The sequence below is a fragment of the Prenolepis imparis genome, unplaced genomic scaffold, assembly GCF_030444845.1.
Source record: "Prenolepis imparis isolate NDT839.2.m4 unplaced genomic scaffold, iyPreImpa1.0 SCAF_187, whole genome shotgun sequence".
Taxonomy (NCBI): Eukaryota; Metazoa; Arthropoda; class Insecta; order Hymenoptera; family Formicidae; genus Prenolepis; species Prenolepis imparis.
In genome coordinates, this window is record NW_028141345.1 from 45,889 (window position 1) to 58,428 (window position 12,540).

General features: G+C 38.8%; 1 protein-coding gene across 1 annotated transcript; it reads left to right on the plus strand.

Annotated features, from left to right (window-relative positions):
* Positions 1–691: 691 nt before the first annotated feature.
* On the plus strand, positions 692–2,025 carry LOC145947924 (uncharacterized protein F54H12.2-like). Its single transcript, XM_083057688.1, has 2 exons — positions 692–1,517; positions 1,712–2,025. Exons 1-2 carry the CDS (start codon positions 692–694, stop codon positions 2,023–2,025), a joined length of 1,140 nt encoding a protein of 379 aa, XP_082913814.1.
* The last annotated feature ends 10,515 nt before the right edge of the window (positions 2,026–12,540 follow it).

A 12,540-nucleotide genomic window follows, 5' to 3' on the forward strand; every position in this document is an offset into this window, starting at 1 on the left:
AAAGGGAAAAGAAAAGAAAAGAAAATGTGTTCGTTCTTTCTCTGCTGATGGATTATTATTCGACGTATTACGACGAATTACAGAACGGAGGAGCTCGCGGAGATGGAATTCCACGAGTTTTCGCCGGATCGCCCTATCAACGCGGGCACAGTATCGGAAGTTTTCTCGGAGGCTTATTCAGACGCGTGCTGCCTTATCTAGGTACTGCTGCGCGGGCAGTGGGTAAAGAGGCTTTACGCGCGAGCGTTAATATAATCGATGATGTAGAAAACAATACACCGTTCAAGGTAGCGGCCAAACATCGTTTTAAAGAATCGCGTAACAATCTCAAAAGACAGGCTAAAGAAAAAATAACTAGCCTCATGAAAGGTTCGGAATATAAATCGGAATATAAGCGAAAATATACGTAGCTCATTTCCCTTTTGCCGGGCTTGACATGCGCATCGTTAAATGCCGTCGCTCGAATAAGAAAAGTTTATCGAAAATCAAGGCAAAAAAGAAGACGAAATCATCGAAGAATAAGAGGAAGAAAACCCGTACGAGGGTAAAAAGACTCAGCACAACTGCGAAACGACGTAAAATTGGCAAAAAACGTACCGTATCTGATATATTTTCTTTAACAACGCTATTTTAATTCACACACCTTGAACCACGACGAAGACAACAACGACGAAATAATTGTCAGTGAAGTATGTCTTTTCTTCACACGCATTCAAACGAGTGTTTAAAGAGCGAACTTGATCTCTTTTCTTTACCGCCTACGCAGACTAGTATCGAGAGCTCGCAATGGATTCATTACAAACCCGTGACCTCTCTCTCGGACGATTCACCGATAGAATTCGTCCCTGGTCACGGCGAAGAATATCTAGATCTCACGCATACCCTGCTGAGTCTTCGCGTGCGTGCAAAATCGGGCGACGATTCAACGGCTCGAGCTCCAGGAACAACCGACGCAGCCGCAGAGACCATCGTAGGACCCGTAAATCATTTACTTCATTCTATCTTCAATCAGGTCGACGTGTATTTCAATCAAAAGCTCTTGTCGCCTGCAAATAACGCTTACGCGTACCGCGCGTACATCGAGGCATTGTTAAATTATTCTTCACCCGCAAAAACTTCTCATCTAACTTCATGTCTATGGGACGCGGACACACCGGGTCGCATGGACGAATCGCTGGAATCGAAAGGCAATACCGCTCTCGTGAGACGCGCCCATTACATTCGCAACGGGCGAGCGATAAATCTTATAGGACATCTGCATTGCGACGTTTTCAATCAAGACAAATTCTTAATTAACGGCGTGGAAGTAAGATTAAGACTCGTCCGCTCGAAAGATTTATTTTGTCTCATGGAAAGCAACAGCATGTCGAAAATACATATTCTCGATGCCAGTTTGCTAGTGAGAAGAGCGAAACTAAGTGCCGGAGTGTTACTCGCACATGCTAGAATGCTGAGTAAAGTTACGGCTAAATATCCGCTTACGAGAGTCGAGGTTAAAACATTTACGATTCACAGCGGTGTGTGTTGTGGGGGAATCATTAGATAACGTAATATTCAGACAACTGCCGAAACGAATAATAGTCGGTTTCGTTAATAACAAAGCATTTAATGGAGATAGAAAATTAAATCCGTTTAATTTTAAAAATTACAGCATAAATTTCTTCTCTCTGTACGTCGACGGTACACAAATTTTCCTAGTAAATCGTTACAGCCGATTTTCTCGCCGGAAGAACCGCTTTACGTATCGACGTAAGGGAAACGGGCATCCATTTCTTGAACGAGGGAAATTCTATAAGTAGAGATGATTATTCCAAGGGACACACTCTTTTTGCTTTTGATCTCACACCTGATTTGTCCGCTAATTGCTCTGGTCATTGGAATCTCGTGAGACACGGTAGTTTACGATTAGAGGTACGTTTCGAAAAGGCGCTCACCGAGACAATTAACTGTATTGTTTACGCAGAATTTGATAATGTAATAGAAATCGACTCGTCTCGTCAAGTCATTGTCGATTTTTCCGGTTAAATTTTTTATCACGGTATGCCTCTCGTTGCAACATATTCGATTAAACATTTTTACGTATTTTTCTTATCCCCACCCTCCTCCACTTTCATTCGCCGATGCGTTTCACGAGAAAAGAACTTATAATGTAACGAAAAGAAATATCAGTTTCCTTCGAGACGCTCTCGTCGACGGTTCGTGAAAAGCTTAAACCTCGCCAACAAAAACGTATAAGTTTTTTCTTCGCAATATGGATATAGTCATCGACATACAAGGCTTCCGCGATGCGAGCGAGAAGTTTCTTCCCAAGGAAGTCGCGGTTGTCGCGATTAACGCGTCGATCGTCGACCACTGGATTATGATGCCGCCGCATCCGTTCACTGAATTACCCGAAAAAGTAAGACGACAAAACTGCTGGCTCACACGAAATTATCATGGGATCGAATGGTTCGATGGCGAGGTTAATCCAAAATATTTTACATTGCATTTACGTGAAATTATAAGGCACACGCGTCACATTTACGTTAGAGGCAGTGAAAAAGCACATTACTTGCGAAATCTACTTTCCAGAGAGATATATAATTTGGAAGGTATCTCTCCAGCATTCAAAAATCTAATGTTAGAGGGAGAGTGCGGACAATATTGCGCTCATCACGGAATTCGAAAAATCTTTCATTGCGCGTTACATAACGCTTACAAATTGAAACGTTGGCTACTCGATCAAAATAATAGCGGCAGCAGCGATACTCTCAGCGTAAATTAACCCGATACTTGTGTTACGTCCAGACTCAAGGAAGGAAGAGTCGAAAGGAAGGACGTGACTAAATTTATCTTTTCGAACGACGGCAGACTATCCGTCTGTTCGACCCGAACGAACGTCTGGGCCCAAATAGGTCAACGACCGCAAGGGTCGCTCTTACTCTATTTAAAGGGCCGTTCGCTCGGTGGTCCCTTTTTGGCAAGAGAATTTAATCTCTTTTACGCAGGATGGGACCTTGTGCGATCCTGGTTTACGGGAATGAGTGGGAACGGGTTATTAATAAATGAAAATCATTTATTTTGAAATTTATAAATTTATTCCTAATATAAAGACGAAAGAATTTATATACATAATAATATTATTGACGGACTTAGTTGCTAATGAAGAGTGAATGTATGTGTATGTGTCGCGGGTGATACATTAGTACGGAGGTCTTCAATCGGGGCAGAAAGGGGTAAGAGTTATTGTTTAAATTTTAGAGTCCCGATTGGTGGTTACAATAATTTAAATGGTAATAGGTATATAAAATTAGTGTCCATGTGTGTGCGTGTAAGAGAGACTTCTAGGTTATATGAGTTCGGTAATTATGGCGGTGGAGGGGGGATAGGTTCGTAGGAGAAGATGTGCAGGGACGGCTAAAGGATATCTACGCCCGGGAACATACCAGGGGATGATGTTATTCCTATCAGTGGTCTCTAGAAATTCGCGTAAGGCCTCGTGGTCTACGGGGCCTGGACCAATCGTGAAAGCTCCCTCAGGGACTTCTCGTATCCCTGGGAGCTGGTTTATCAGCCAAGCTCTGAATTGCTCGTATGAGAGCTTGGCAGGCGATTCTGATTCCTCGGAATCGTCGTCGCTGATATCTACTACCTCAAACCCTTCCGGATGTTCCCTATTTACAGAGGACGTTGGGGATGAGGGAGGAGAATCTTCAAGGGTGATTGTTGAGGGAGCCGGAGACGGAGATCTAGGTGGGTCAGGGCGTTCGGGAGAAGCAGGGGGAAGAAAGGGAGAAGGGCTCCGCGGAGAATCGGCGTCCTCAGAGGAAACAGAGGAGTGAGGGAAAGGGGCCCGCTGAGGTATAGCGGGTTCGGGAGAAAGAGGAGAAGGAGTTCGCGGGGAATCGAAAAATTCTGCAGAAGCAGAGGTAGCGGGAGACGGCGTCAGCGGGGTTTCTATATGTTCGGGTGAGGCAATAGGAGAGACCGTAGGGTGATATGTATTAGTTGTCTCTGTGTGGATCGGTGTGTTAATTTTTCCTAGGGAGCCGAAGGTTTCGCCCGCAGCCAGACTCCGTGCCAACGCTTTCTTTAACCGCCTATTACGTCGGTTTCGCGCCAATTTAGCAGCGGTTCGCGAGGGTCGTCTCCTTGGATTTTCCACTACGAGAGCGAATAATAAAGTAACCGGGCAAGAAGAGTTTTTACTGAAAAATAACTCTGGGAGTTCTTGTAAGAGAAAAAAATATATATATATATATTTATTTTTATATAATTTTGATATTTTAATTATTTAATAATTTAGTTAGTTATTGTATTACTTATTTGTTCATTCATTCAAGAGAGAGAGAGAGAGAGAGAGAGAGAGAGAGAGAGAGAGAGAGAGAGAGAGAGAGAGAGAGAGAGAGAGAGAGAGAGAGAGAGAGAGAGTGAGAGAGAGTAAATCACGGATTGCTCCGCTATCGCGGGAAATCCGGAGTGATTTCAAAAGATAAAGGGATGATAGAAATCACGGATTGCTCCGCTATTGCGGGAAATCCAGAGTGATTTCGAGAGAAAGAGGAGATGGAAGAAATCACGGATTGCTCCGCTATTGCGGGAAATCCGGAGTGATTTCAAAAGGTAAGGGGATGATAGAAATCACGGATTGCTCCGCTATCGCGGGAAATCCACAGTGATTTCGAGAGAGAGAGAGAAGATGGAAGAAATCACGGATTGCTCCGCTATCGCGGGAAATCCGGAGTGATTTCAAAAGGTAAGGGGATGATAGAAATCACGGATTGCTCCGCTATCGCGGGAAATCCGGAGTGATTTCAAAAGGTAAGGGGATGATAGAAATCACGGATTGCTCCGCTATCGCGGGAAATCCGGAGTGATTTCAAAAGGTAAGGGGATGATAGAAATCACGGATTGCTCCGCTATCGCGGGAAATCCAGAGTGATTTCGAGAGAGAGAGAAGATGGAAGAAATCACGGATTGCTCCGCTATCGCGGGAAATCCGGAGTGATTTCGAGGGGGAGAGAGAGATAAGGATGGGGGAAGAAAGGACAGTTTTTCGAAGTTAGAATTTAACAAGGATAATAAATTAATAATTTAAAAAGGAAAACAATTATAATTTAATTGAAGTCCCAGAATTATTTTAAGTATTATTAGTAAGGGTGGAGATGTAGCGTGCTTGATAACTTACTACTTATGGAGTGCGCAGGTAGGTGTTAATTATTCCAGGTGTGAATCTGGCTACGGACTCCTCCGTGAGGATGGTGTTCCACTCACAGTTGTTCACTCGCGAAAATCGTCGTACTCGGTGAGCACTGGGCACACGATGATTTCACAAATGTCACTGCGAATGCTCACGAGTTCGAGATTCACTCGAAGGATGGTGATACAACTTTTCGCGAATGATCCGCGTGCGTAGGTTTGAGAAAAGATTGATATTCTCTGAGAGATGTCACGGGTATATATACCTTCTTGCTCCTCCTTCCCGTTAGTTTGTTAATATTTCCTGACGAATAGGGAATTTTTCAATAACGCCCTTTCAGTCCCGGGGGCGTCTCTTGATTTTAAAAGTTTACCGGGATTGGTCAGGGCTTTTGTTTAAGGCCCTAGGTTTTGACCAATGGAGAATTTGTTGAGGTTTATATTTTTATTATCCTCTCGAGATTATCTCGGTGATCTGTCAGGCGGCATTTGTTTGGATTCGGTTATCGTTGTTAGTCTGGTAAAATTTTATTCGTTTTCAAGTGGAAGTTTTCTTCTAAATTTTTATTGATTTTCAAGTGGAGATTTCCTTCTAAAAAGTTTTTATTGCTTTTTAAGTAAAATTTTCCTTTAAAAGAAAGATTTTTATTGCTTTTCAAGCGCGAGTTGTCAACTAGTCAAAGCGAGAATTTCAGACACCGCGAGTTACATCTGGTATGTATCTCTCCTTTTTTTTTTATTTTTATTTTTACGATTAACCGTCTCCGGTCAGCTGCTTCGCCTGCCAGATCATAGTCTTATTCCCACGCCTGTGATTTTTCAATCATCGCCTTGCATTCTTTGAAAGAAAAGAATCGTGGAGTCCACAGGACGTAACACCCCCCGCCTTAGACAAATGTTGGGGTGTAAAACTCGACATTTGCAAAGAGAATTGATATGGAATAATCCGATTCTTTTCTTTCGGAGGAATCACGACTTGTTGATTGGAAGGGCTCACATTTAATTTTTATTTTATTAAATGTGTTACCTTGAATTATTAATTATCTTCTTAATTGTGTAAAGAAGGAGGAAATACAAGGCGACCTCCAAAACCCCTTCCTTTGTTCTTTCGTCCTTCTTGTGTCGTTTTATTTTTTACTCATAGCTTATTTTTAATTGTACTTATTTATTTAAATTTACTACCGCTAATACATGTAACGCAGGTGTGGAGCCCTTTTAATATCGTATGAAAATTCTAATGAAAATAGAGGGATATATATATATATATAAAATATATATATGTTATATATAAAGAAAAAGAAAAGAACTAAGCACGTTTTTATCTGCCTGATTTTCGTCAGTAGTAAATGTCAGTTCTCTGGTGTCAAGTAGCAGGTCCCTTCCTTTTATTGCTCTTCTACCCCTCTGGGAATCACAGCTTGACCCCAGCCTTCGGCCAAGTATGTCTGGTCAACGTATAGGTATTCTTCTATGCAGTCCCTGCAGTTTATCTCCGGTTTGATTGTTACTATTACTTTATTGCATTTAGTGCAATTTGTTTGGTCGTCAGCTGATATTTTGTGGACCAAATTATGCGGTGGTATTGTTGCATATTCTTGGTTTTCCTCGGCTGATATTTTATCATAGCATTCTTGACAAATTTTGCTGCAGTCAGTCGTGTCTTGATAGATTTCACCCTCCATTAATGTAACACACCGGAGTTCTGTTAGATTTCGGTACGTTTCGGGGTGGTCTTCTGGTTTAACACCGTCGATTGGGCCTTGGCGTACTTCTTCCGGCATCTTGGGTGTCCATTGGAGATGGTGATATACTGGCATTGTTATACTGCAACCGACGATCAGGCAGTATGTTTTGACGATAATAATAGAAAATGGTTCCACTTGTTTACAAAGTATTATTATTATGAGGTTAAGTATAAGGTATAAATTTGCGCATGTAAATAAAAGAAGAAATACATATATTCATGATAAGTATATAAGAAACTTAAACCTAAGAACGCAAATGTTGAAATATTACCAATAACGATTAAATATATATATATATGGTATAATAGTAATTAATACTAAGGAATAATATGATATGATAATGTGTAGCATCAATAATGACGATATAATAATAATATGCAAAAGAAAGTACATAATATAAAGAGGGAAAGTAGGGTGATATAATGACTAATGATAATAGAGTAATTAATATTTGGGATATATGGGAGTACTTAAACGCTTGCGTAATTCTAATTAGTACATAATTCAAAATTCAAACGAATAGTGAGGTAAAGAAAATTTAGGGTCTATAGGAATACTTATTGTTAAACACTGGAGTAATTCTGAATTAATACATAATTCAGATTTCAAATGAATAGTGGAGTAATAAAAATTTAGAATATATAGAAATATTTAAATGCTACAATAACTCTAAATTAATACATAATTCAATTTTTTATATATATATATATATATATATATTTTTTTTTTTTTTTTTTAATTTAATTTAATTTAATTGTTTATTATTGTCTTTCCTTTTTGTACTTGGTTGATTATCACTTATTTTAATATGAGAAATGCGCAATCGGTTTGGATGTACGATTCGGCTATTTTTCTTTATTCTAATTTTTACATTATTTTTATTTAATATTTCTAATACTTCGTGGGGTCCTGTATAATGATCTCCGAATTTTCCGGGTTTTGGACCTTTTAGGAGAAACACATGGTCTCCCGGTTTGAAATTTTGAGGGTTAATCTTCTTGTCGTAGTATGTCTTGGATTTGTGTTTCGCTTCGATGACGTTTTCACGAGCGTTTCCTTGGATTGTGTGAAGTTGTGTTACGAGGCTTATTAGATAATCGTCATAATTTGATAATTGATCGTTCGAAGGTAAAATTTCATTCGATGGAGTTCTAGCTATTTTTCCAAAGACTAGTTCGTATGGCGTATGTTTGGTTGCTTCATGTATGCTAGTGTTGTAATTAAACATCGCAAGGCTTATCCACCTGTCCCATTGTTTTTGTTCGTTTGCATATTGTTTTAAATATTCTCCTAATGCGTGATGCGATCTTTCTAATGAGCCGTTGGATTGTGGATGAAAGGCCGTTGTACGAAATTTACGAATTCTAAATATTTTTGCAACCTTTTTCATTAGGTCACTGAGAAAATTTCTTCCTTGATCCGTTAATATTGCCTTTGGCGCTCCGAATATGCAGATGAAACGATCTACGAAAGCTTCCGCGATAGTTTCGGAGGTTTGGTTTTGTAATGGTATACCCATACAGTATTTGGTCAGCTGATCTTGCAAGGTCAAAATGTATTCGCTGTTTCTTTCTGTCTTGGGTAAAGGTCCGACAATATCCATGGCTACCTTGTCGAAAGAAGAGCCTGGTGTGTCTGTGATTATCATAGGCTGTTTTGTTTTGACGCGTACTAATTTTCTCAGTTGGCACTGCAAACATTGTTGTATGTATCTTTGAACGTCTAGTTTTAAGTTTTCCCAATAGTAATTGTGTTTTATTCTATTGTATGTCTTAGTGACGCCGCGATGTCCTCCTATCGGCGAACAGTGCATCTCACCAATTATAACGGATCGTAGATCTTTCGGTGGATATTTAATTTGTCCGTTGCAAATGATTATTTTGGTAGTGGAATTAATGAATCTTAATTGCAGTTGCGATTTGATATTATTCCATGGAACGTTGTTGATAATTTCTGTTTTTGCAATGCTGAGTGTTCCTAAATTTAAATTTTCAGTCAAATTTCGTAAGTCGTGTATAACCGCTATAATTTGGTTGAGAGTCGCTGTGGGGCCTTCTCGTTCCGTCTCACTGATGGGTAAGACTATGTGGTAGTAGGTTTTGTATTTTATTGCTTTCGCTTTACCTAACTCCAGGGGTCCTATATTCGGGAGTTCGTTTCTTTCGAAGAGTTTTTCAGATCCTGAGTCTAAAGGTTTTCCGTAAATGTCGACAAAATACGCGACATTATCTTTTCGCAGAAATAATAGTTCGCGAGAATCTATAACGTTGCTTTTAATTATTTTATTCTCAATGATAGTAGGTTTTATTTTTATTTTTCTTGATTTTAAATTTTTATTGATAATTTCTTCTTCGTCATCATCGCTTTCTTCCCTTTCTTTTCCATCTGTTCCTTTGTTATCCTGATCTTTGTCTGGCGGATCGTTTCTTTCTTCTATCTTTTCAGTATTGTTTTTGTTGTTATTATGATTTTCATTATTTTTCTTAATATTTCGTTTTGTCGTCTGACTTCTTGTTTGCATTCTGTTTTGTTTTGGAGGATCATGTATTAGCGCTTTTTCGATAGTTTGTGACGCAGGAGGTTCATTTAGTTCTTCGGGGGTAAAAGGTATAGGATCGACATTATTATCAGGGGGTTCTTCTTCGAATATCGGTTCTTCAATTTCTTCGGTATCTGACAAATATAGTTGAAAATCGTCGTCTTCTTCTTCTTCGTCATCGGTTTCTTCCAGCATTCTGGAAATTATTTCTGCATCTTCTGGATTATTTGGATTTAAAGTTTTTCGTTCTTTTATTATTTTGCAATCAATTTCTTCAAGATCTACTGGGTTTCTTGATAATGCGTCCGCATTTACGTTAGTTTTTCCTGCCTTATAAACAACGTCGTAATCGTATTCCGCTAATTTTAATCTCCAGCGAAGTATTCTCATATTTGCGTCTTGCGCGTTTTTAAACCACATTAAAGGTTTATGATCTGTAACTAGGGTGAATTTTCTTCCATATAAGTATGGTCTGAAGTGTTTAACGCAATATATTATGGCTAGTGCTTCCTTTTCGTAAGTGTCGTATTTCGTTTCGTCGTCCGTGAGTGTTCTGGAAGCGTATGCGATAGGTCTGTCCTTGTTTATTTCCCCTTGTGAGAGTATTCCTCCTACGGCTAAACCTGACGCATCCGTAGTTAAAATAAATGGTCGAGAGAAGTCAGGGTATTGTAGTACTGGCTCTTCACATAATTTTTGTTTCAATATCTCGAAGGATTCTTCTTGAATTGATGTCCATTCGAAACGAGTGTCGTTTTTTAATAGATTTGTTAATAGTTTTGCTAGTTTAGAGAAATTTGGAATAAAGCGCCGGTAATATCCGGCAAGTCCCAAAAATTGCTTAATATTTCTTGGGGTTTTCGGTCGGGGAAATTTATGTACTGCCTCTAATTTTTTCGGATCTGGTTTTACTCCATCTCTGCCAATTACGTGTCCCAAATAAGTTACTTCGGTTTTTAAAAATTCACATTTATCAGGTTGTAGTTTTAAATTAGCTTCACGAAGTCGTTCTATTAATGCGTTATATTTTCGTTCGTGTTCTTCTAAGGAAGTAGCATAAATAACAATGTCGTCCATATAAACAAATAATTCTTCGCCCTGTAATCCTGTTAATACTAAATCCATTAGGCGCTGAAATGTTGCAGGAGCGTTTTTTAATCCAAAAGGCATTCGATCGAATTCGTAGTGACCGAAGGGAGTAGTGAATGCAGTTTTGTGACTGTCAGCAGGATCCATTTTTATTTGATGAAATCCAGATGCTAAATCGCATACAGAGAAATATTGCGCGCCCCCTAATTGATCTAATATATCTATGATGTTAGGTAATGGATATGCGTCTCCGATGGTCTTGTCGTTTAAAGCCCGAAAGTCGAGGACCATTCTCCAGCGCTTGTTTCCTTTGGAGTTGGTTCCTCTTTCTTCGGCACGATCCATATGGGCGTATTGTATGGCGATTGTGAGGGTTTTACGATGCCTCCTTCTAACAGTTCCTCTACCTGCTTGTTTATTTCTTCCTTATGTAGTTGCGGGAATCTGTATTGACGAGTATTAATTGGTCGATCATCTGTGGTTGGTATTTGATGTTGGAGTACATGAGTTGCAGTTAAATTTTCTCCGGGAATATGAAATTGGTTTTGACTGTTTGTTATTAATTTCTTTACACTTTCTTGTTCTTTTTTATTTAGATGTTCCAATCGTAATAATTCGATAATTTGTATAAAGCGGTCTTTCTCCTTTTCCTCGGAAACCACTAGGCAATTATGCAAATCGTTGCTTGCATCGTTAATTTGTTGTTGTTTTCTTTTATGTTTAGATTTTCGTTTTCGCATAAATTTATCTATAATTTCTTGCGATTTATTTAATAAAGACGTCGAAACTTTCGAAGACGGTTTGGTTCTGTTTTTCATGCGTTTAGAGTTTTTAATGTTTAATTTTTCAATATTTAAATATTTTTGTGCCTTTTCAAGAAGCTCTTTTATAGTGACATGAGATGACTTTAATTTGTCATTGTGGTCTTCTGTGAATAATCCAACTTTCGGAAATTTGATATCTAGAAATGATAAGGAATTTTTCTCTCTTAAATTAGAACAAGATTGTGTCAAATCGCGTAGTGAGGTTTGGTAACTTCCCTCCTCGCAATTGACGAAGCTAGAATTTTCTGTCGAGGTTTGGAAATTTCCCTCCGAAATTCTAGAAATATCCCCTCCAGGAGAGGTTTGGTAACTTCCCTCTCCAAGGGATTTTGAATCATTTAAATTTTTGAGAGAGATTTGATAATTTTTCCCTTTACTAGAATTATTCAATTTTTCAAGAGAGGTTTGGTAACTTCCCCCTCCGTTAATTGTTGGATTATATGAAATTTCAGGAGAGGTTTGGTAACTTCCCTCTCCAAGAATTTTCGACTTATTAAAATTTTCAGGAGAGGTTTGGTAATTTCCCTCTCCAAGGATTTTTGAATTATTAAAATTTTCAGGAGAGGTTTGGTAACTTCCCTCTCCAAGGATTTTTGAATTTTTAGAATTTCCGGGAGAATTTTTATTCCCCTTGTCAACATTAATTTTGTTTGTTTTTCGAGTTATTTCCGTAAATTTTCCTTCATCCTCGAAATTTTCTTCTTCGTCTTCGATATCAATATAAGTTTCGTTGGTGTTCATTGGTTCTTCGTTTATAGACGAAACTTCATCGTAATTGTTGACCGTCGGACAGTCGGATTTATGGTCGTCAAATAATTGATCCAACGGCTTTAAACGCAAAGTGGGTACGCGGACTTCCACTTCTTCGTCTAAAGTACTTATAACATTGAGATATGCTTTTCCGGAGATGTTCTCTACAATAGTGTCTCCTAAGTAAATTCCATGTTCTATTTTTAATTTTGGTATATATCCCACCTTTATTTCGGGGTTTTCTATCCTTACATAAAATAATGATTCGGATCTCGGAGACACTATTATAGATTTCGGTGAGAAAAACGGTATGTTAACTCCGGATACGGTCAGATATCCTTGAGCGTAATCTATTTTCGATGATGTTTGTTTAAAGAAATCATTTCCCAATATTCCGGATTGTGGAATCGGAAAG